The sequence below is a fragment of the Octopus sinensis genome, linkage group LG1 (genome assembly GCF_006345805.1).
Source record: "Octopus sinensis linkage group LG1, ASM634580v1, whole genome shotgun sequence".
Lineage (NCBI taxonomy): Eukaryota > Metazoa > Mollusca > Cephalopoda > Octopoda > Octopodidae > Octopus > Octopus sinensis.
In genome coordinates this window covers 11,064,091-11,088,419 of record NC_042997.1, presented here as the reverse complement: position 1 = coordinate 11,088,419, position 24,329 = coordinate 11,064,091, and the positions used below count along the sequence as shown (strand labels likewise).

At 36.0% G+C, this 24,329-nt stretch overlaps 1 protein-coding gene across 1 annotated transcript in view; it reads left to right on the top strand.

The window, feature by feature from the left end:
* Positions 1 to 5,380, top strand: part of LOC115218774 (tubulin alpha-8 chain-like) — a 42,198-nt gene extending 36,818 nt beyond the window's left edge. The window contains exon 3 of the mRNA XM_029788705.2: positions 2,435 to 5,380. Within this exon, the coding sequence (XP_029644565.1) occupies positions 2,435 to 3,567 (1,133 nt within the window). The 3' untranslated portion in view covers positions 3,568 to 5,380. The remainder of the gene's footprint in view (positions 1 to 2,434) is intronic.
* Positions 5,381 to 24,329: the final 18,949 nt, after the last annotated feature.

Sequence of the window (24,329 nt, the reverse complement as noted above, 5' to 3'; positions counted from 1 at the left end):
ATGCCCTTCCTAACGCCAACCACTCCGAGAGTGTAGTGGGTGTTTTTACGTGCCACTGGCACGAGGGCCAGTCAGGTGGTACTGGCAACGGCCACGCTCAAATGGTGCTTTTTATGTGCCACCTGCACAGGAGCCAGTCCAGTGGCACTGGCAATGACCTCGCTCGAATGTTTTTTCACATGCCACTGGCACAAGTGCCAGTAAGGCGATGCAGGTAACGATCACGCTTGAATGGTGTTTTTTACGTTCCATTGGAACGGAGGCCAGCTTTTTGCTCTGCCAACAAATCATGTGAATGTTGGAATACTGAATGACGTACATGAACAATTCTTAATGAATTGAAATTTCTGTCTTAGTTGGAGATTGAAAACAAATCAGGCTACAATTGCTTATGACACATAAGGAAACATAGTTTCAAGAATATTTAGAATTCATTCTGAGAAATTTAATCCTCGTGCGTTAGAGATAATCTGATTGTTGTTAGCAGGGGCAGTAATGACATGAAATGTTTCAGTCTTATTGCACCTCATCAGCAGAACACAGCCAGTATGAAGCTGCATGATCAAAAGACAATAGTTTTTACATAGAGAAAAAGTGTTATGAAGACTTTTGGCCAGAAGTAATTTTCATAATAATAATTACAATTGAGCTAAAGGAAATGACTTGGATAAACCAATGGCATGGATAAAGATACATCATGTAGGTGTTAATATGCTGAATGTCATGCAAAAATGCTTACTGAATTGAAATTTCTACTTGTAGTAGGAGAAAGGAATCAAAAGCCTTGTGGTAATCATTAGTAATTTACAATTGGCAAAATAGATATATTCATGCATGTAAAGCATATTTCATCATCATCATCACCACCACCACCACCACCACCGCTGCCACCACCACCGCCACAACCACCACCACCACCACCACCACCACCACCACCACCACTGCCACCACCACCACCATCAACAACATCATCATTTAATGCCCACTTTCCATGCTAGCATGCATTGGATGATTTGACTCTCACTATTTGAGAGCTACAGGCTGCATCAAGTTCCAATGTTATGCCAACCACTTTACAGGGTGTACTGGGTGCTTTTTTAAAATTTTGTGTCAACAACACTAATGGGATTGTCATGTAACCTATAAGACAGAAAAGAAGAGAGAAAAAGGAAATGGAAAAAAGCTCCTACTCTTAAGATGAAGGATTTGGGAGGGGAAGGTGGAGGTGGGTGGCTTTATGCCAGATGCTGAAAGGCTAAAGTATGATAGAGGGAGAAGCACAAGCATCTTGCTATAGAGGAGATGCATGGCTTAAGGAGATAAAAGGAAGATAGTGATGGGATGTTACAGCAAATTGTCAAGGAACAAGGTGAGCATAAAAGAGGACATGGTGAGTGGGTCATGGGAGAGGATGAGAGAATGGAAGCTTTTGTTAATGTGTGAGAGTGAGAGAAGAGTAAACAGTTGGAGGTCGAGATTAATGTAGTAAATTATGAACAAGGGTGAGGGTGCAGATGATGGGAAACACAAGTATGTAGAGGTGTAATTTGGGAGGCATAGGAGTAACTCAGGAAGAAGGATAGAGCAGAATATAGTGGGATGATGTGAGAGGTGTAGAAGTAGTGGAGTGGAAGATATAGGGATACATAAGATGGTAGATATGGGGGAGGGGCATTGAGAATGATAGCAGACAAGAGTTGTTTAGAATAGAGTATAGCAGAGAGAGTGAGAGACACACACAGACAGACAGAGACACAGAGAGAGAGAGAGAGAAAGAGAGAGAAGGAGAGAGAGAAGGAGAGAGGGAGAGAAGGAGAGAGGGAGAGAAGGAGAGAGAGAGGGGGAGAGCAGTGGTTGAAAGTATAGAAGTGGTTCTGGGGGTGTGGGGCCGACCATTACAGAGGATTGGCTGTAATACGTGTGCCAATTCTGCTCTCAAGTAAGTACAACAGCCAAGTATTACCAATGATATAAGAGGGATGAAAATGGTGATAGTGGTGGTGGTAGTGCTGGTGGGGTGTTTGATGTGTTAGAGAGAAGAGAGAGAGGAGTGGGGACAGGGTCTTGCATGTACTAGAATAACCAAGTGGTTTTAGGATATCATTTTTATTGTAATGGACAGGTCTTCTTGAGCACAGCAAAATGTCAATCATCTCTGTCTTTGTCACCTCTTCTGTAAGGCTCAACGTCTTGTGATCAGCCTTCAATGCTTTGTCCTATGTCTTCCTGGGTCTCCCTTTTCCACATGCTTACATACATATATTCATAAGCTTAGGTTCATAGACAATGCACCATTCATATCATGAGAGTGAAAATGTGTCAGAAAGAGAGGGTGGGTGATTGAGGAGAAAGGGAGACTAAGGGGAAGCAGAAGTGGGAGAAACCCATGAAATGACTTTTGAAACTACTATTTTATTTTATTTTATTTTCACAGATGAAGTCCGAACTGGCAAGTATTCCCACTTATTTCATCCTGAGCAATTGATAACAGGAAAGGAAGATGCTGCTAACAACTATGCCAGAGGACATTATACGATTGGTAAAGAAATTGTGGATTCAGTATTAGAGAGGATTCGCAAACTGACCGACCAATGTAATGGTCTGCAAGGATTTTTGATTTTCCATAGCTTTGGTGGTGGCACTGGTAGTGGTTTTACTTCTTTATTAATGGAACGTCTCAGCGTAGATTATGGTAAGAAATCTAAATTAGAATTTTCCATTTACCCAGCTCCACAAATTGCTACTGCTGTTGTTGAGCCATATAACTCTATTCTGACAACTCATACTACACTAGAACATTCCGATTGTTCATTTATGGTTGACAATGAAGCCATCTATGATATATGTAGGCGTAATTTAGACATTGATCGTCCAAGCTATACCAATCTAAACCGATTGATTGCTCAAGTAGTCAGTTCCATCACAGCCTCATTACGGTTCGATGGAGCCCTTAATGTAGATTTAACTGAATTCCAAACCAACCTTGTACCTTATCCAAGAATTCACTTTCCATTGGTAACTTATGCTCCAATCTTATCTGTTGAGAAAGCTAATCACGAACAGTTGACAGTTTCAGAGATTGCCAATGCATGCTTTGAGCCATCTAACCAGATGGTTAAATGTGATCCACGTCATGGAAAATACATGGCTTGTTGCATGTTATATCGTGGAGACGTAGTACCAAAAGATGTCAATGCGGCTATTGCTACAATTAAAACCAAAAGGTCTATACAATTTGTTGACTGGTGTCCAACTGGATATAAAGTTGGTATCAATTATCAACCACCAACAGCAGTGCCTGGTGGAGATTTGGCTCAAGTACCACGAGCAGTGTGTCTTTTAAGTAACACAACAGCCATTGCTGAAGCTTGGGCCAGGCTAGATTTTAAGTTTGACCTCATGTATGCTAAACGTGCATTTGTTCATTGGTATGTTGGTGAAGGTATGGAAGAAGGAGAATTTTCAGAAGCAAGAGAAGATCTGGCTTCATTGGAAAAAGATTATGAAGAAGTTGGATTTGATACAGAAGATATTTATCCTGAAGAAGAAGAACTAGAAGAATATTAAATAGAAATATTATCTCCCCTGCAGCATTATCATAGCTTAAAATATTCTTCCACGTTATTACTTATAAATTTCAAGAATAAATTCAGCTTTGAAAAATATAAATTATCATGTGATTTCAAACTATAACAATGGTAGCTTTATTTATAACTTGCAAATGAATTTTTTTTAACTTCTTTTAAAGGAGTTTTATTTTTTGGTAAACATTAAGGATCTTTTTTTTTTTTAAGTTCAGAGATGAACTTTTTTTATGCAGAATTTTACAACCAAATGCTCTTCCTAACACCTACTTCATTGTTGATTTACCAAAGTTTGTCTTCCTGTCTGTCACCTTTTACACACACAAATTATACAAGCAGGCAGCTTTATTATTTTAAGAAAGCATAATGCAGTGATAAAAAGGATTAAACAATCAATTTATACTTGTTTAATCTAAACTATATCCATATATATTTTCAGAGAAATTATTTAATTAATGCCTAATTAGCATTTTTTGTTCATTTTTTTAATTTTATGACTAACCAAAAAGTTAAAGGTTGTTATGGTTGTAACATTGCTGAGATTCTACAGCAGAATATCAATATTGATGTTATTATTGGAAACTAACGACTTACTTATATGGAAGTATATATACCACTTGTGATATATATTTATACCACTTGTGCTAATTAAGTTCTTAGAGCAATTATATTTTCACTTCTTTTTAAATTTTTATATCAAGGAACAAATATATATACACACACACACACACGATTGGGTGTGCTCAACGCACAACAGTTAAACCATTCAGGTTTTGGCTCTAATGTTAATTGCGTTAAACTCCCACCGTTGCATGTATGTATGTATGTAAGCTATGTGATCTTCAAATTTACAGATTTAGGGAAGTGTTTTAAATTTAATCAATGATTTCTCAATTGCTGCAATTGCAACTTCAATATAGCTTGTTATTATCACTGGAAAGTCAGTTAATATGATTTGAGGTGTTATAGAGTTTGTTATTGACACAAGACTAATGTGAATTTGACCTGTTATAGGGTTTGTTATTGATATGTTGCTCAATATAGTTTTGACTAACTGCAAGATTAATCATTGACTTGTCGAGCAGTATGGTTTGATATTCTATATGTTATGCTTATGCCAAGTAATATAATTGAAAAGTTTATGGTTTGTTATGATGATATGTTAACTACTGGTATGGGTTTTCCTGAAACAAGATTTATCAACATGTTAACTAGTATGGTTCGATGTTCTGTTGTTTGTTATGTGCGTTGTTATTGATATGACAACTAGTATGGCCTGGCATGTTACTGTATTGTTAGTATGGCAATTAACATGGCTTGACATCTTACAACTAACATTCAATGTTTAATGTAACATGCTCTGCTTGTCATGATAGTATATACCACTGATATAACATGATGCATTATAAAGTTCTTATTGAAGTGTGAACTACACTGTTCCAATACTGATTACAAGCCATAGAGGTGTTGGGGATAATATCAATTAGTTTATTTATTAATTTATTTATAAGTTACTAGCAAAATTAATATTAACTGATTAACATGAACTTATGCTGTTTTGCTATATTTACAATAGTTCTGCTAATGTATAATAATTATGTTTAAATAATTATTAATTCTAGTGTATGTTGACCATTTTAATTGTTCAAATCAATGTTAAGTTGTCTGTTTGTAAACTGATACAGTTGTTTAACCTCATTTCAATTTTTAAAAAATTACAAAATAACAAAAGCTTCCAAGGAAATATCTTCCATAAAAGAATACATAAATGCGAAATAAATGTTTTTTAAACACTATTCAAGTTGTTTTGTTTCATTTCAACTTTCCATACTCTGAGCTTTTAAACAGAAGACATTTAGCTTATGTAATTTATTTTTAAGCTCTTTACAAGTACAAAATTTTTTTCAACAATTTTCTCTTTACAACTTGTTTACAGTGAACCTTGTTATTTTTCAGTACCTTTTCTTTTAGGCTTTAATTTCTAGTGGTTTGCAAGATTCTTTATATGAGTTCGTGTGTTGAAGCATATTCTGTTGTGTCTGGGGAGAGTCATTTTCTTTTTGTGCCTTATAATAAAACACACTCACCGGTAAAATTTCCAATTTTTTCTTATTTTTATTGTCCTAAAATTTTTGCTGCATCTTGCAACCTTTTCAATAGTTTTGACTCTTTAGGACAATAAAAATAAGAAAAAAGTGGAAATTTTACCATTGAGTGTGTTATATTATAAGGCACAAAAAGAAAATGACTTTCCTCAGACACAACAGAATAATAATAATAATAATGATAATAATAATAAATGGAATCAGGAAGAATATAAAGAAGTAATATATGCTTATTACTTTGCATTAAGTAGGCCAACCCAAGAGAAACACACCGCAAACTCCTACAGAATTTGGAGGAGCCGGAATCCAGCTAGCAGACCAAACCCGGATGAAAACAGATTAGCAAATGTTAGAAGAGATATCTTCAGAAATATCAGACCCACAGATGCAGTGGTAGAGAATGACCTAAATGTAAGTCAGGAAGGAAATAACGAAGCAGAGGGGAGGAATGTTGGACTGCAAGCATTGACTGAAAGGCGAACATCTGCCGAAAAGACTCAAGATCCTGAAGAAGAAGAAAATATAATGACCCTAGAAAAAACAGCCCGGAAAATGATGTCGAAACAGAATTTGAAGACCACATATTCGCTGAACAATACAGAAAGTCTATCATTGAAATGAAGCAGGAAGTTCTGAATGAGCTTGCAGTTGTAGGGCATACAACTATGAATGATAGGGAACCACTCCATAAACTCTCAAATGCACACCAACATAAAACACAAATAAAAATTGGCAACTGCGTTACACAAGAAATCATACAACAACTAAAACCCGATCTTAATAAGTTAAATGAAATTATTTACTCCGTTGCTAAGGTAATCGAAAGATGCTGTTTAATGCCCAAAAAGCCAACAGTACCAAATTCAAAAAGAAAATCAAACTGGAGGGGTAGAATTGAAACTGAAATTGAATCATCGCAAAAGGAGATATCAATATTAACTGAGCTAATCTCTGGAAATGGTGTAAGATCAAGAAAAGGCAGGAAGATTGCGAGAAAACATGGACTCTCAACAAGAGAAGACCTAATCTCAGCGAAAGAAACAAACAAAAAGTTCAAGCAAAAGCTCAGAGAATATGCAGATTTGAGAAAAGAATTAAATGCTACAAGCAAAATAAGATGTTCAAATCCAATGCCAAATCATTATACAGGGAAATAGGGAAAGAAAAAATAACTATTGAAAATCCACCCCTAATGGAAGAAGTTGAAAACTTTTGGAAAGAGGATGGAGTGATGAGAAACCATACAGTGAAAATGCAAACTGGATCAAACGCATCCAAGACACCTACAAAAATCTACAAGAACAGGTATGGGAAGACATCTCAATCATCAACCTAAGGAGGGCACTAACGAAGGCTCATAAGTGGAAATCCCCTGGTATTGACAGAGTACCAAATTTCTGGTTCTCATCACTCTCGTCCGCACACAAAATGTTAGTAATACTATTTAATAGTATTATGAAAGACCCGGAAAAAACTCGCCATTGGATGGCAAATGGTATTACTTACCTCCTCCCCAAAAATAATGAAACAAAAGATCAAAAAAACTACCGGCCTATAACATGTTTGTCTACTACCTATAAGAATTTGACACCTATTCTAGTGGAGAAAACATATACGTTTATGGAAGAGAATAACCTCTTTCTCACTGAACAAAAAGGATGCAGACGAGGTTCATACGAATGTAAACATCAGCTCCTAATTAATCGCATGATCCTTGAGAACTGTCATAACAAGCGCAGAAATCTCAGCTCTTCTTGGATTGATTACAAAAAAGCCTTTGACAGCATACCACATTCGTGGATTCTGAAATCGCTGGACATTTTCAAAATTTCTCCTGTGATTTCAGATTTTTTAAAGTATAATATGTTACTATGGAACACGAAGCTCCAATTATACCATAATGGAGTATTGCGCTCAAACAATATTAGCATAAACTGTGGTATTTTCCAAGGTGACTCACTTTCACCACTAATTTTCTGCATAGCACTAATACCACTCGCAAGTGAACTGAATAGAACAGGGTATGACTACAAAATTGACAACAGGAAAATAAGCCATCTATTTTATATGGATGACTTAAAACTATATGGCAAAGATGATGAAGAGCTTGACAGACTCTTACATACTGTGAAAGGATTCAGTGATGATATCGGGACGGAGTTTGGCCTTGAAAAGTGTGCCAAAGCCTCTTTTAAGAAAGGGAAATTAGTAAAGTCAAGTTCAATCAAATTAGATGTCGAAACAGTAATAAAGAAACTTGAGCAGGAACAAACCTATAAATACCTAGGAATAAATGAAGGCTCTGGTATCCAGCATGCAAGCATGAAAGAGAAGGTAAGGAAGGAATGTTATAGAAGAGTTCGAGCAATCCTGAAGTCTGAGCTGAATGCATATAATAAGGTGTTAGCCATAAATTCCTTAGCAGTCCCAGTTGTTCTTTATAGCTTCAATGTGCTTAACTGGAATACCAGTGAAATAATGAAAATTGACAGAAAAATCCGCAAGCTACTGACTTGTAATAAGATGCACCATCCAAAGGCAGTCGTGGATTGTCTTTACCTTCCCAGAGCTCAGGGAGGACGAGATTTGATCCAGTTTGTACAAAAGCACTACAATCGGGCTGGCCAAATACCTTGAAGCAACCAACAATTGGATGCTAAAACTTGTTGAAAAACATGAAAGACCGAAAAAACTTCACTCTATTCTGAAAGAGAGCAAAAAATTCGCCACTGATCTCTTAGATACCTACCAAATTGATCAGGCTGAAAGAAATGTGCCAACTGCTGCTGCAAAGAAAATAAAATTGATTGCAAAGACAAAAGCACACGAAAAATTAGCTAGCAGATGGGAACAGAAACCTCTGCATGGCAAGTATGTGGCCCATAGCAAACAAGCTGATGTCGACCAGAAACACACGCACAAATGGTTACGAAGCTCAGGGCTAAAAGCAGAGAGTGAAGCTGCTCAAAACCAATGCTTATCAACCCGGAACTACCAAGCCAATGTGATAAAAAATGGAGCTGACCCAAAATGCCGATTCTGTAACAATGAGATTGAACTATAGACCACCTAATCTCAGGGTGTAGAGTTTTAGCACCTGTAGAATATAAAGCAAGACATGACAGAGTCGGCCAGTATTTACACTGGACAATATGTCGGCATTATAAAATCAAAACCACTGAGAAATGGTATAAACACCATCCTGAAGCTGTGACTGAGGGAGAAAATGTGTCGATTCTATGGGACTTCCCCATACATACCGACAAAACTATAAAAGCTAATAAACCGGATATTATTATAAAAGATCAGACAAAAAGGATGTGTTTATTAATTGACATGAGTATTCCTTGCGATCACAATATAGCGGCGAAATAATTTGACAAGATCAGTAAGTATAAAGACTTGCTAATAGAAATTGAAAAAATGTGGCATCTCAAGGCGACTACAGTACCAGTGATTGTAGGATCTCTAGGAATAATAAAAAAAGGTACTGAAACCTATTTGAAAATGATACCAGGCTTACCATCCCTACAAGAAGTGCAGAAAGTCATGTTAACTGGAATGACACATGTACTGAGAAGAGTATTGTCGTTGTGAAAACAACATCCATCCATGAATTTATTTATTTATTAATTTTTAAATACATATTTTACTGTGAATTTGCATGTGTAATCTGGGAATGCATACAATGAGCTTCTCTGCCCTAGGTGTACAGAAAACACTTGGCGAGAAACGGAAGAAAATTTGAAGAAAGAAGGAAAAATAATAATAATAATAATAATAATAATAATAATAATAATAATAATAATAATAATAATAATAATATAGGTGTAGGAGTGGCTGTGTGGTAAGTAGCTTGCTTACCAATCACATGGTTCCGGGTTCAGTCCCTCTGTGTGGCACCTTGGACAAGTGTCTTCTACTATAGCCTTGGTAGACAGAAACTGAAAGAATTCCATTGTATATATATATATATATATATATATATATATGTATGTATGTATGTATGTATGTATGTATGTATGTGTGTGTGTGTGTGTGTGTGTGTATACTTTTGTGTGTTTGTGTTTGTCCCCGCAACATCGCTTGACAACCCATGCTGGTGTGTTTACGTCCCTGTAACTTAGCAGTTCAGCAAAAGAGACAGATAGAATAAGTACTAGGCTTACAAAGAATAAGTCCTGGGGTCGATTTGCTCGACTAAATGTAGTGCTCCAGCATGGCCACAGTCAAATGACTGAAACAAGTAAAAGAGTAATAATAATAATAATAATAATAATAATAATAATAATAATAATAATAATAATAATAAGGATTATGACAAAGCAGTATTAACATTACCTTTAATTCACATTTATAAATAAATGCAGCTTCAAGTAGACCTACATATGTTTTGATTGCGTTGGTTAGTAACTGTTGCAATTGTAACTTTTCTATAATACTGGTGTAGTTTCTTCAGGGTCTTAAATGTAATATCCTTTGAGATTTAACTGCTTAAATTTTATGTTGATTTTAGTTGCATTCAAAAAAATAAAAAATAAAAGACTGGCTAAACACTTAAATTCATTTGAAGATAAAAAAAAAAATTCAAAAACAAGTCTAAGTAGGTTAACCTGGTCTCTTAAAGACAGAAACAAAGATTATACTATCAACTGGGAATTAATTAGCACTGCAAAACCTTACAGACCAAGAACTAATAAATGTGATTTATGTATAGAAGAATTTTACCACATTTTTACATCAGAATATAATATAATAATTTCTAGACAAGAACAAGCTTTAAGATGCTTGCATATGAGAAAATTTACCTTTGCTCAGTATAAATGAATAATAAATATTTAAACAACAAAATTTTTTGAAATAACTGACTATAAGGAATAAATGAGTGATTATCCAGTCAATACTTGGAATAGAAAATAGTTCATGTCTGAACTAACATACAACTCTACTTTGTTGAATACAAGTAAAATCAACATAAAATTTAAACCAATTAAATTTCAAAGGATATTACAGTAAAGACCCTACAGAGACTGCACTGGTATTATAATAAGGTTGCAATTGCAACGGTTACTAAGCAATACAGTTGAAACATATGTAGGTGTAATTGAGGTCGTATTTATATATAAATGTGAATTAGGGTTATGCTAATGCTACTTCATCATAATCCTTATTATTTTTATTATCTATATTAAATATTCCAGGAAACCTACCTGGTTAAAGGTGATATATTTGGAATAATCCAACGAAATATATCTCTGAATTCTTACCTATTAAGAATTATTACTGGATTTATAAATAACCTATTTTGAATACCTAACCTAATTGTGAGCAAATCAGTAAATGTTTGGAGAAATACCTTATTAATTACCTACACACATATATATATATATATATATATATATATATATATATATATATATATAAACCTATCGTTTAAAGTTATATTCAAGCTAACAAAAGAATTAAAGAACCTTAGGTGGTCGCTTGAATTGAGAAATGATAGCCAAGTGCCCTTTAAATTACACATTAAATATGAAAGAACATATTAAATAATATAGTCTTAGACAACCCATAAAATGTCAGATGGGTTATGAATGGAATACCTTTAATCAAAGATGTGCTTAACCAGGGCTGTTCTGGGACCCAACAATAATAAACAATAATGACAATTACATCTTGATAAATGAGCCAGTGAGGCAGGAGAAGCTCTGTTTAACTACATTTCTTGCTGGAAGTGACAGCTAGGTTCTCTCTTAGGCAACACTCTACTGTCCTAGATACTACCTAAAAATATGAGAATGTCACAGCTGGAGTGCCTTTGAGCATAGGTCTGCTTGATTATGACTGACCTAGACCCAAACAATAGGTGGTATTTAACATATAATATTTGTTTAAGGTGTTTAGTGGCAGAAACATCTGTGGCTGTGAGGTCAGGTATGATGATAAGAAACAAATATAGCTATGTCGTTAAGTGATATGCTTTGCAGTTTCATAATTTCTGATTTGGCTCCACTTACATGGCACTTTAGGCAGGTGACTTCTGCTGTTACCCTGTGTGTGTGTGTGTGTGTGTGCATGAATACACATGCATATGTGCACACACTCATGTGTGAGCATGTATCTGTGTGTGCTGTGCATGTTGTGTATGTCTTTGCATTGGTACTTCACTGCCAATGGTGACAACGTTTATGTCTTACATGAACAAAAAGTCCAGTTGCTTGTCCGTTCATGCAAAGTTATGGATTGAAATGCTTTACTTGAAAAACAAGTACAAGTCTTGAACTCTTGGAAATAGCAGGCAAATTTTCCTCAAATCACACTTTGCCATCTTAGATTGAATATGCAGTCCAAGAGACTCCTAAAAAGATGGCATGCTCATGAGTCTGCTTGATAGTAAGACCAAGACTAAGAATTAAAACAATAACAACCACAGCAAGACCAGTAAAAGAGATTCTTCGTAGTTACTTGATCACCTAAATATAACAACCAAATGTTCCTCAAAATATATCCTGCAGTCTTAAATTAGGAAAGAACATTTTTTTTCTTTTCTGCTTACTCAGAGGAAGAATCCAGGATCCTTTCCAAAGTCACCATGACTGGAAGAAGTAAGGAAGTTATTCTTAGACCAGAGATGTGCTATTAATGCTTGCAACAGACTTTGCTAAAGGTGCTGGCATGGCTGTGTGGGTAAGAAGTTTGTTTCACAACCATATGGTTTGAAGGTTCAATGCCATTGCATGAACTTTTGAGCAAGTTCCCTTGGTCACAGCCTTGGATTGAGCAAAACTTTGTGAGTGGAATTTGGTAAATGGAAAGCCACTGACGGCTGTGTGTGTGAGAAAATTTACCTTTACTCAATATAAATGAGTTATAAATATTTAAACAACAAAATTTTTTTGAAATAACTGACTATAAGGAATAAATGAGTGATTATCCAGTCAATACTTGGAATTGAAAATTGTTCACGTCCGAATTAACATACAACTCCACTTCATTGAACTAAAATCAGTTAAAATCAACATAAACTTTACCCAGTTAAATCTCAAAGGATATTACAGTAAAGACCCTAAAGAACTACACTGGTATTATAGTAAAACTACAATTTCAATGGTTACTAATCAATGCAGTCGAAACATATGTAAGTTTATTTGAGGCTGTATTTATATGTAAATGTGAATTAAAGGTAACGCTAATGCTATTTCATCATAATCTTTGTTGTTGTTGTTGTTGTTATTGTTATTATTATTATTATTATTATTATTATTATTATTATTATTCATATTAAATATTCCAGGGAACCTATATGGTTAAAGGTGATATATTTAGAATAATCCAATGGAATATATCTATCTCTGAATTCTTATCAAATAATGATTGTTACTGGATTTATGAATAACCTATTTTGAATACCTAACTGTGAGCAAACCAGTAAACATTGGAGAACTCCCTTATTAATTACCTATATATATATATATATATATATATATATACACACTTTATTTAAAAGCAGCAGAAATATAACAAAAGTTGTTACTCAGAGTTTCACGTTTCCGTTCGTTTTTTTTTTAACAAAACTGTCTGACAAACGGGAACGTAAAACTCTGAGTAACAACTTTGTTATATTTCTGCTGCTTTTAAATAGAGTATATTACTCTATCTCAGGTATTTGAGTACTTTTTTCCACCTTGTTTCACATTTATGTACTTACTCCAGTATATATATAAAAACCTATAGTTTAAAGTTATATTCAAGCTAACAAAAGAATTAAAGAACCTTAGGTGGTTGCTTGAACTGAGAAATGATAGCCAAGTGCCCTTTAAATTACATGTTACTAGATTAAATAAGAAAGAACATATTAAATAATATAGTCTTAGACAACCCATAAAATGTCAGATGGGTTATGAATAGAATACCTTTAATCAAAGATTTAGCTTAACCAGGGCTGCTCTGGGACCCAACAATATAAACAATAATGACAATTACATCGTGATAAATGAGCCAGTGAGGCAGGAGAGAGCCTCTGTTTAACTGCATTTCTTGCTGGAAGTGATAGCTAGGTTCTCCCTTAGGCAACACTCTACTGTCCTACCTAAAAATATGAGAATGTCATGGCTGGGGTCTATTTGAGTATGATTGACCTAGAGCCAAACAATAGGTGAAATTTAACATAAGATATTTGTTTAAGGAGTTTAGTTGACAGAAACATCACTGGCTGTGAGTTCAGGTTGCACCTCTTAAGTGAGGACACATAAGAGGTGCAGCACCAGAGAAAATAGTCTTTGGGGGTGGTATGTGCACAGGTACAATTAACACTGAAAATGTACAGAAGATAGACTCCATCAAATTCCAGGGGGAAAAAACTAGAAGTAGTTGGTCGATAGCTTCTGTTACCTAGGTGACCAAGTCAGTAGTGGGAGTGGATGCTTCGAGAGTATAGCTGCTAAAATAAGATTAGGCCGGGCAAAATTCAATTAGCTCCTACCTCTGTTGGTAACAAAGGACCTCTCTCTCAGTGTGAAAGGCAGACTATAATGCCTGTGTACAAACAGCCATGCTACATGGCAATCAAACATGGGCTGTGACTACTGAGGACTGTGTAAACTTGTAAGAAATGTTCCATCAGTATTCCTCGTATTGATGTTTGTGTATGCATGTATTCAATAATAGAGGTTATTCTCTGTATTTATTCCAGAACTGCCTTTTTACCAAATGGCATTGTATATAATTTTTGTGATAACATTGTGTCACATAAGGAGGCAGTACCTTGATGGCATGTATAATGCCTTCCACAGAAATATGACAATCTACATTTTCAGTTGCATCTTGAAGCTCCGAAGGCTTCACTGTCTTTTGTTAATTGGATATTTAGTAGCAATCTCCTGTTCTTGGATTGCAAATGCACAGCCTTCAAAGTTTAATGTGATGTAGCAGTGATGAGCCCAAAAGAAGCTTTGCTTCATGTCAATATTACTGTCTTCTTATCAGTTATGTACTGGGGTCGATCTAATCGACTGGCCCCCTCCCCCCAAAATTTCAGGACTTGTGCCTACAGTAGAAGAGAATATTTAAAAAAGGTGGCAAGCTGGCAGAAATGTTAGCGTACCGAGCAAAATGCTTACTGGTATTTTATCTGGCTTTATGTTCTGAGTTCAAATTCTGCCAAGGTCGACTTTGCCTTTCATCCTTTCAGGGTTGATACATTAAGTACCAGTTGCATACTGGGGTTGATCTAATCGACTGTCCCCCTCCCCCAAAATTTCAGGCCTTGTGCCTAGAGTAGAAAAGAATATTATTATCTTCTTCAAGGCTTTGGGAAACATACCTATACATGGTCTTTTTTTTTATTGGTATGCTGAATATTTCATACATAAGTCTTCTTTAAGGTTTGCTTGTCTACCTTTTTCGGGGTTGTATGGAAGGTCATCAGGAAGAGAATGTTCCTTGAGGAGTTCACTGGCAACATAGGATATTGTTCACTTCGCTTTTCAGCACTATGTTAATGCATTTATTTTTGCAGCTGTTGTTTAGCAAGTGCTGTCTGAGAGAGACTATGCAACATTCAAAAACTGTTTGCACTGATTTCAAGCCTCAACCATCTTTATCTCTTCATAAGTAGAGCATACATGTACGTACATATGTATTATGTATGTATGTATGTATGTTTTGTTTTTCATCCTGCAGGGTGTCCAATAAACACCCTCCTCACCAAGCAAGCTTGGTGGGGTTGCCGGTTTAGTCGCCGACAGCCCGACCATGCAACAGGTTGTACTGGGTTACATGTTACCAGTAGCACTGGAAAGTGACCTAACCCGTCAAAGGGTGGAGGAACTCTTGAGAGTCAATGGTCATCCAATAAATGTGTATTTTTTTTTCTTAAGGCTTAAGGCTGTATCATGTGCGGGGACATAGAAATAATCGGACTGAATACTCGATCGCGCGGTTAAACCATTGGGAGTGAAGGACTCCTAGCCTTTGTTAGGGCATCCTTCTAGGAGAAGGTAACTCAGATAACTGGGATAACTCCGACATAAAACCTGCGGCTCAGTGGTTACCAATGATGTTGACTTGTTCTTCTTTTCGGATTATGGCTGCTGTTGCTTAGTGAGTGGGATTGAGTCAGTGCACAGCCTTCCCTCAGTTAAAAAAAAATCTTTTTGCACAGGCATTGCACGATAACAACATTGTTCATGATTGTTGATGGTGCTGTGAGTCTCAACTGAATGGCTGGCTGTAGCCTTAAAAAGCAAATAAAAGTCACATTCGATCACAACACCAATAACAGTTAAGCTTCGTGCAATGGCCATACTCGATAACGAGGGGGCAGCCATCATGTATGTATGTATGTATGAAGGCATGTATGTTTGAGTTAGAAGATTTGGGTGACATAATATTTTGAGGAGTTGGAATACTTCATGGACATTGAAATATGATATATAGTGTATATAAGCCAAACCTAAATAGCTTTTTGTAAAATAAGTACTTTGTATTTAAAGGAAATTTACTGTGTTTATAATACAAATAATACAAATATGTGGAAGAAGGGTTAAACTGATCTTTGTCTAAATAGACTGAAGGAAGAGCAGGCTTTTATTGTGAGTGGATATGAAATATAAAGCAAATAAACAATAAATCCAAAGTTATGTTCTATTGTCTAACCATTTGACTCAAGGAGAATGGTGACAGGTTAGCTTAACAACAGTTATTCATAGATAAAATTTTGGGTTACAAATGCATGTTAATACATGTAAGGTATTTTAGAATTTATTATAAATTAGAAACATATATGAATATGTACTTACAAAAAATAATAGTTTCTTTTGTCTAGTCACAAGACTGATTTTTCATGGTGAGATATCATTATTAATTCAATCGGCCTCATTACATTACTGGTATATATTTTATCATTCCTAGAATGAGAAAAGTTAAAGTTGAGACTTTAGGGATTTAAACTCTTTAAAAAGGGAGAGAAAAGGCAAATACTGTAATGCACTTAACACATTATATTAATGCTTATGCCAACAAGCTGAACTCAGCAACAAATAAATAATAAACATTTACTTCCCTGATATTTGTGGGTATGATGGGAATACCTAGACCGTTCAGAAAACATGCCTTTTGAAAATGAGTACAGACACATAATTAGTAATCTGTTGTTATCCAATATCATTGTGTAACCACAATTATTTTGCTTAATCCTGAATATACAGTCACCACCACCACCATTATTATGATGGCATGGATATAACATCCATTTTGCTATGATGGCTCATCTTGATCTTGCATTATATAATCTGTCAACCAAAACATCCTTAAATTTAGCTTCATCATCCTTCCTGTGTGTATGTATGTATGTCTGTGTGTCTCATCTTCCACTGAGGAGGGAGTCGGTTTCCTAAAAAGATACAAGGCTCTGTCTTTGGGATGTAGTTAACACAGACACATTTGGAACTTAAGAAAAGTCTTGCATATTTTTACTGTTCCACTGACAGATTGCATGTGTAATGTATGCATTAAATGGTTAGTTGCTCTTTCTGAAAATTCAAGTTTATCCAGATTCTCCGTTAAGCATTTACTAACAAAACCTAGTATCCCAATTATTATTGGTATGAATATGAATTCATATTCTGGATATAGAAGCTAGAGGTTTCGAAGCAGTTGTCCATAGATATCCTCTTTGTCTTTGATTTTCGAAGAGATATTTATATCTGCAGGGCAGCTGACCTTTATGACATACATACCTTTGCCCATCCATCCCAAACAACAATATCCTGCCTGTTATGTTAACATTTCACAGAAGTTTTGATGGGAATATTCCACCAGTATTCCTTGAGTTGGTGTTTATGAATGTATTCCATAAGAGAGATTTTCTAAGTTTATTTCAAGGTAGTCTTTTCTGTGGATGGCATTGTAAATTGTTTTAGCAACAACATCATGCCACATAGGGAGGTAGTACTGTGACGACATTTTAAGACAGCTGCTAATCACATGCATGATGTCTTCCACAGAAACATGACATAGCCTACACATGCAGTTGCACCTTGAGATTGCAAGTTCATCACTGTCTTGCTTGTTCACCAGGTATTTTGTGGCAGTCTCCTTTTCCTGGATTGCAAATGCATAACCTTCAAAGTGTGATGTGATGTAGTGGTCTTGTGTCAAGAGAGGCTGTGCTTCATGGCAATTCTACTGTCTTCTTCAAGCTTCCAGGCAACATATCCATGCATAGTCTATTTTTTTGCATGCTGAATGCTTTCCACCCAGGTTTTCTATCAGGTAAGAGAGCCCAGCTGTTTTGGAGCTGTATAGGAGATCATCAGGAAGAGAGTGCTTCTTGAGGAGCTCACTGCCAACTTGTGTAATGTTGCTCACTTCACTTTTCAGGACTGCATTAATATATTTATTTTTGTTGCTGTTGTTCAGCAGGTACTGCTTGAGTGATACCATACGGCATTTGAAAGCCGTCTGCACTGATCTCAGGCCTCTATCACCTTCATTTTCCCTTAGGGTGAGCCTGTCAACATCACTGTTTCTGTGGAAGTTCCCAGTTGTTGTCAGGATTTTGCGGGTTTTGATATCTATGGAATGGATTTCCTCTACAGACCAATCAAGTATCCTAAATGTTGGGATCAGCACTGGTACTGCAAATGCATTGTGGGATATCATTTTGTTGTAAGAGGAGAGTTCTGACTGTCATATTTTCCTAAATCTGGTGTAATATTCTCAGATCACTCTATCTTTATTCACAGTGCCTTCATATGATACATTTTCGTATGTGCCTAGATACTTGTAACATTCTTTGTGTGGAATGGGGGAGATAGAGAGACCATTGATGCACAGGCATTGGGTTTGGGGGACTAACGTCCCTCACTCTATAACCAAATACGAACATTTCTTTTGGCCAAATTCCATACCTATATCATCTGAAAATTCCAGTTGTTTTTTTTTTTTGGCATTGTTGACACTTTCAGCATAAATCTTGCAGTTGTCTACAAAGAAATTATGAGTTACATTGATATTTCTAGCAGTTGAAGGTCCTAACATGTAACCATTTGTTTTCTGCAGTAGGAATGATGATGGATTCAGTGCCAAAATGAAAAGAAGTACAGAAAGACTATCTCTCTGGAATATTCCCTTTAAAATGGCTATAGCATCTGAGACAATTATTCTGTTCTCAGTTGGAAGGGTGAGAATTGTTGTCCATGTCTTTGTGAGTCTCTCTATAGCAGCAATTAGGGTGGTAGGTACTTTTGCCAGATGTAGGCAGTTCAACAGCCACGAATGAGGGACAGTGTCGAATGCATCCTTATAGTCAAGCCATACTGTCATAAGGTTTCTATGCTGTTTTCTTCAGACAGTACAGCTTTGTTTATTAAAAGTTGTTCGGCACATCCCCACACTCCCTCCTTTCCACCAGCCTGTTCATTAGTCACAATGTTGTTCGACTCACAATGGTCCTGGAGGAATTGGTTGAGGCAACTTTTGTACATCATCATCATCGTTTAACGTCCGCTTTCCATGCTAGCATGGGTTGGACGGTTCAACTGGGGTCTGGGAAGCCCGAAGGCTGCACCAGGCCAGTCAGATCTGGCGGTGTTTCTACAGCTGGATGCCCTTCCTAACGCCAACCACTCCGTGAGTGTAGTGAGTGCTTTTTATGTGCCACCGTCACAGGTGCCAGACGAGGCTGGTGAACGGCCATGCTCGGATAGTGCTTTTTACGTGTCACCGGCACGGAGGCCAGGCGAGGCTGGCAACGGCCACGATCGGATGGTCTTTGTTACGTATATATGTATGTGTGTATGTATGTATATGTATATATATATATATATATATATGTATGTGTGTGTATATGTATATATATATATATATACACATGTATGTATATAATCATGTTCCATGCTTGCATGGGTTGGACAAAAATGTTTTTCAGTGCCTACTGGAATCATAATCCAGACACACCATAAATTGTGCAGACATGCTAAACACTAAGGAATTGTCATTTTATTCATTCTTTCACTCATTCATCCATTCATACATACATGTTTTGTGCGTGTGTGTGTAATTGCACACACAATTACGGAGAAAGAGAGTGAGAAATGGTAAAGTGTAATGCATAAATGAAAATCAGAAGAGATGGAAAAAGAAAGAAAAATGTTTCAGTTACAAGCATGTGAAGTAAGTATCTTTAATGACAGGACAGGCATCTGACTGTAAAGCAATGCTTTAGTAATATTTATTCGTCTGACCTTTACTACCACTGCAAAATAGACAATATAATGAACAAAATATCAGAATGAAAATTGTATTTTTACCATTCAGCTGGTCATTATATTTCTTGACCATCCAACACTGACATCAACAGATCAGCTGTCCTCTATTATAATGACTATCACTACTGGCATTTCAAGTTTACCAGGTCACTATGTAACTGACCACTAATAACTGATATCTACTTATTGCTAATGTATATGTAATAAACCCTTAAAGAGAGAGCCCCAGGATGACCACAGTCCAATGACTGAAACAAGAAAAGGATAAAAGATAGATAGTCCCCTAAAACATTTAGTCATGGGACCCCTAGGCTAATCCCTGCTTTGATAGTGAAAGTGGGCTTAACTCTAGCATTTAATCCAGCCATTTCTGGTCCAGATATTTTCCTGGTTTTATGTTAAAACTGAGCAGATCCAATGTCTCACACCTACACTACAAGGTCATTCTAAAAATAAACAACCACATCATAGAAATTGTGAAGCTATGAGAAAATGCATGATTAATTCAAAACAATGTGAATAAATAAGGTTTACATTTGACAAAGAAATCTGATAGTTCAAGAGTTAAAGTTGCACCATAAGCATCCACATAAATCTTTGGCATTGCTAGCTTTCCATACTTTGTGATTTTGGCATTGCTAGCTTTCCATACTTTGTGATTTTGGCATTGCTAGCTTTCCATACTTTGTGATTTTGGCATTGCTAGCTTTCCATACTTTGTGATTTTGGCACTGCTAGGTTTCCATACTTTGTGATTTTGGCATTGCTAGCTTTCCATACTTTGTGATTTTGGCACTGATAGGTTTCCATACTTTGTGATTTTGGCACTGCTAGCTTTCCATACTTTGTGATTTTGGTATTGCTAGCTTTCCATACTTTGTGATTTTGGTATTGCTAGCTTTCCAAACTTTGTGATTTTGGCATTGCTAGCTTTCCATACTTTGTGATTTTGGCACTGCTAGGTTTCCATACTTTGTGATTTTGGCACTGCTAGGTTTCCATACTTTGTTATTTTGGCACTGCTAGGTTTCCATACTTTGTTATTTTGGCATTGCTAGGTTTCCATACTTTGTGATTTTGGCACTGGTAGCTTTCCATACTTTGTGATTTTGGCACTGCTAGGTTTCCATACTTTGTGATTTTGGCACTGCTAGCTTTCCATACAGTAGAAGACACTTGCCCAAGGTGCCACACTGTGGGACTGAACCCGGAACCATGTGGTTGGTAAGCGTGCACTGGTCACAACAGGTATTGTTATTTACATGTTAAACACTGAAAGAACTTACAATGAGATAATTATTGAGAGTTTCTTTAGCTTTCTCCAGAAAAGATTCCCCAATGGATTTAAACCACATCTTATTGGTACTTGGAAGTTCCTTCTTTCCAGGTTGTACATAATGTTTAGGCAAGCAATGAGCCTGTAGTTTCCTGCCATCTTGGTGTATGTACGCACGTGCATGCGTGTGTGTGTTGTGTGTGTGTGTGTGTGTGTGTATATTCTCTTCTGTTTTTTTTAGATTCTTCCTCTGAGGATACAAAGCGTCAACATTGAAATGTAGATAACTAAAACAATGCCATATAATATCCTCTTTCTCTTTTATTTTCAAAGAGATATTCACATCTGTAGGACAGCTGATGTTCATGACAATACATACTTCCTGTCTGTCCCAAACAACTATCTCTGGCCTCTTATGTTTACACTTGACAGATGTTCCACCAATATTCCTTGTGTTGATGCTTGTATATGTTGTCAATAATGGGGATTCTCTATATGCTTGTCCCCACTACCACTGCTTGACAACCAGTTTTGGTTTGAATACATCTCTGTAATATAGCTGTTTGACAAAAAAGACTCATAGAATAAGCACCAGATTAATGCACACACACACACACATATATAATATTTTACTTCTTATGATAAGTGCTTTATATGGAATGTATATCAATTACTTATCTTCATATAGAGAAAATGTTTCTTATACATTTTTCACTTATATTTTCAAACAACCGTTAGCCACATCAGTTATAATTCATACACAACTAGACTCAACACTATCTTAGTATGTTTTTTTTTAATCTTTCATAAGGATATTATGTATATCCAAATACTGAGGAAAACAGTAATTTGTAATTAATTAATTATGATTATAATTAAATTATTTCTAATTTTTTATCATGTTATTTATATGTTAATATTATTGTTTGAAATGATTGTATGCATGGATTAAATGTTTTTAAAACTTTTAACACCTTCTCTTCTCTATTTTTAATTGTTTGTTGAGTCTCTATAGGATACGAGTTCTATAAATGCTCACAACAGACCTTATACTTGTAACATTTTCATATTTGAAAAATACTTACAACTGTAAGCTACCAATGTAATATAAAGAATCTTTATTAGAAATCGACCTTTGGATCCCACCCCAAGTAAAGGATGAAATAGAACTCAACCTTTTCTCATATATATATATATATATTGATAGAAAAGGTAAGACAACAAAAGAATGATAGAGACCTCGATATTATGTAAATAGAGGAATTTATCTGTAAATGTAATATGTGGCAATTATTTGGTAGCCATGATAAAACTCTGAGTTTTGGATGTTGGAGTGGAAATCCTTGCCGCCATCTCTTCAGTTATCTGGCCATCGGAAAAATGCTGCATTTTTCTGATGGCCGGATAACTGAAGAGATAGCGGCGGGGATTTCCACTCCAACATCCAAAACTCAGAGTTTTATCATGGCTACCAAATAATTGCCACATATTACATTTACAGATATATCATCATCATCATCATCATCATCATCGTTTAACGTCCGCTTTCCATGCTAGCATGGGTTGGACATATATATATACACACACACATACGTACATACATGTATTAATTTTTATAGCTGCTCCACATTCACTGTCTATGTATTTTACACCTATATAAAAATCACATTTCTTATATTTCATATTTACCGAAAAAGAATTAAATCATTTAATAGACAATTGTTTTCTCTCATAGTCTCTGGCTGACCAAAATCTTGGAAGTGGAATTAAGAAACACAGTATTCCTTCATACTTGTTCTGTACTAACAGTCTGTATTTCACTCTTCTTATCTTTTTTTCTGTTATTAGCTTTTAGTCTGGAGAAAGAAGCTATGACTATAACTTTCACAGGCCCGCTGAGATTGGTGAGATCAATACTGTTGATATTCCATTTTAATTGCTGTAATTTGATAATTGCCAGAAAACCATATAAAAAGACAAAAGTACAGAGTGTTGACATACTGAGAAGAATGTAGGTCGTGTTGTGGTTAGTGTATGATCTAGCAGTTAGATACAATATGGGTGATGAGAGATGGGAGAAGTAAACTGAAAGTACTTGAGAGGAATTGGCCCAAGACCAGCCATGTTGAAAGGGTAGAGGTCATTGTTACAGCAGTAGAAAATGTACAGGAAGAAGAATGTCTATGGGGAAGAGGTTGGTATTTGTGAGTAACTTCATGCCAGTCAGTCTAATGACATTTCTCTGGATGTGGTCAAGGATATCTGTGTGGGTAGTAACTGTACCATCCTAAATATGGAACCAGTCTTCCATTGTGAGTCTTACCTAAGTTTTGTAGAACATTAGTACAGGGGGGGGGGTTGAAGTACTTTCTGGCCCTAAAGAGAAAGGCCAGTTTTTGTGATGCAATTGTAGTGGACCTTGCAAGCATGAAGTGAATTCAATCCACCATAGCCAAATTTAAATTAACACTGCGACAGACCTTTTCCCACTGTGGAACAATGGTTTTTCTCTGACAGCAGTTTTACATTTTCCAGATGCCTTTAGCTAGGCCCGACATAATGTCTTCACCACTTGACCCTTTCTAACCTCTTCTACTTCACCAAAAGCTAGAATAGAGATAAAAAGATCATCAACTAAATCTATTGTTCTCAATGATATATCTATCCTTCTGGATAGTTATAAAAGCAAAAATCAGTTGGTGACAACTCAACAAGTTCAGTCACATGGTGATGACTCAATGAGAACGAAGTTTGGCTGACCAGCTAGAACCTTGGTCAGAGGGAGAAATGAAGTTTACTGTCAGCAACTGTGACACAACACCCTACAATTCTCTCTAGCTCTAATTCTGTTCTCTTACAACATCATTCTATCTCTTTCTGTAATTACTACTAAACAATGAAGAGGACACAAACACAAACTTTACTTCTCATGCTTTTGGATTTATCAAAACCTGCCCATCGAGGCAAGGTATTGTAACATAACGGTAAATAAATATTTCCTTAAAACTTCAGGCATTGTTTATCTTTCACATCCTACAACATGCAATTATAACAACAAATTTTTATTGTCACAACTGCTGACTCTGACATTTCA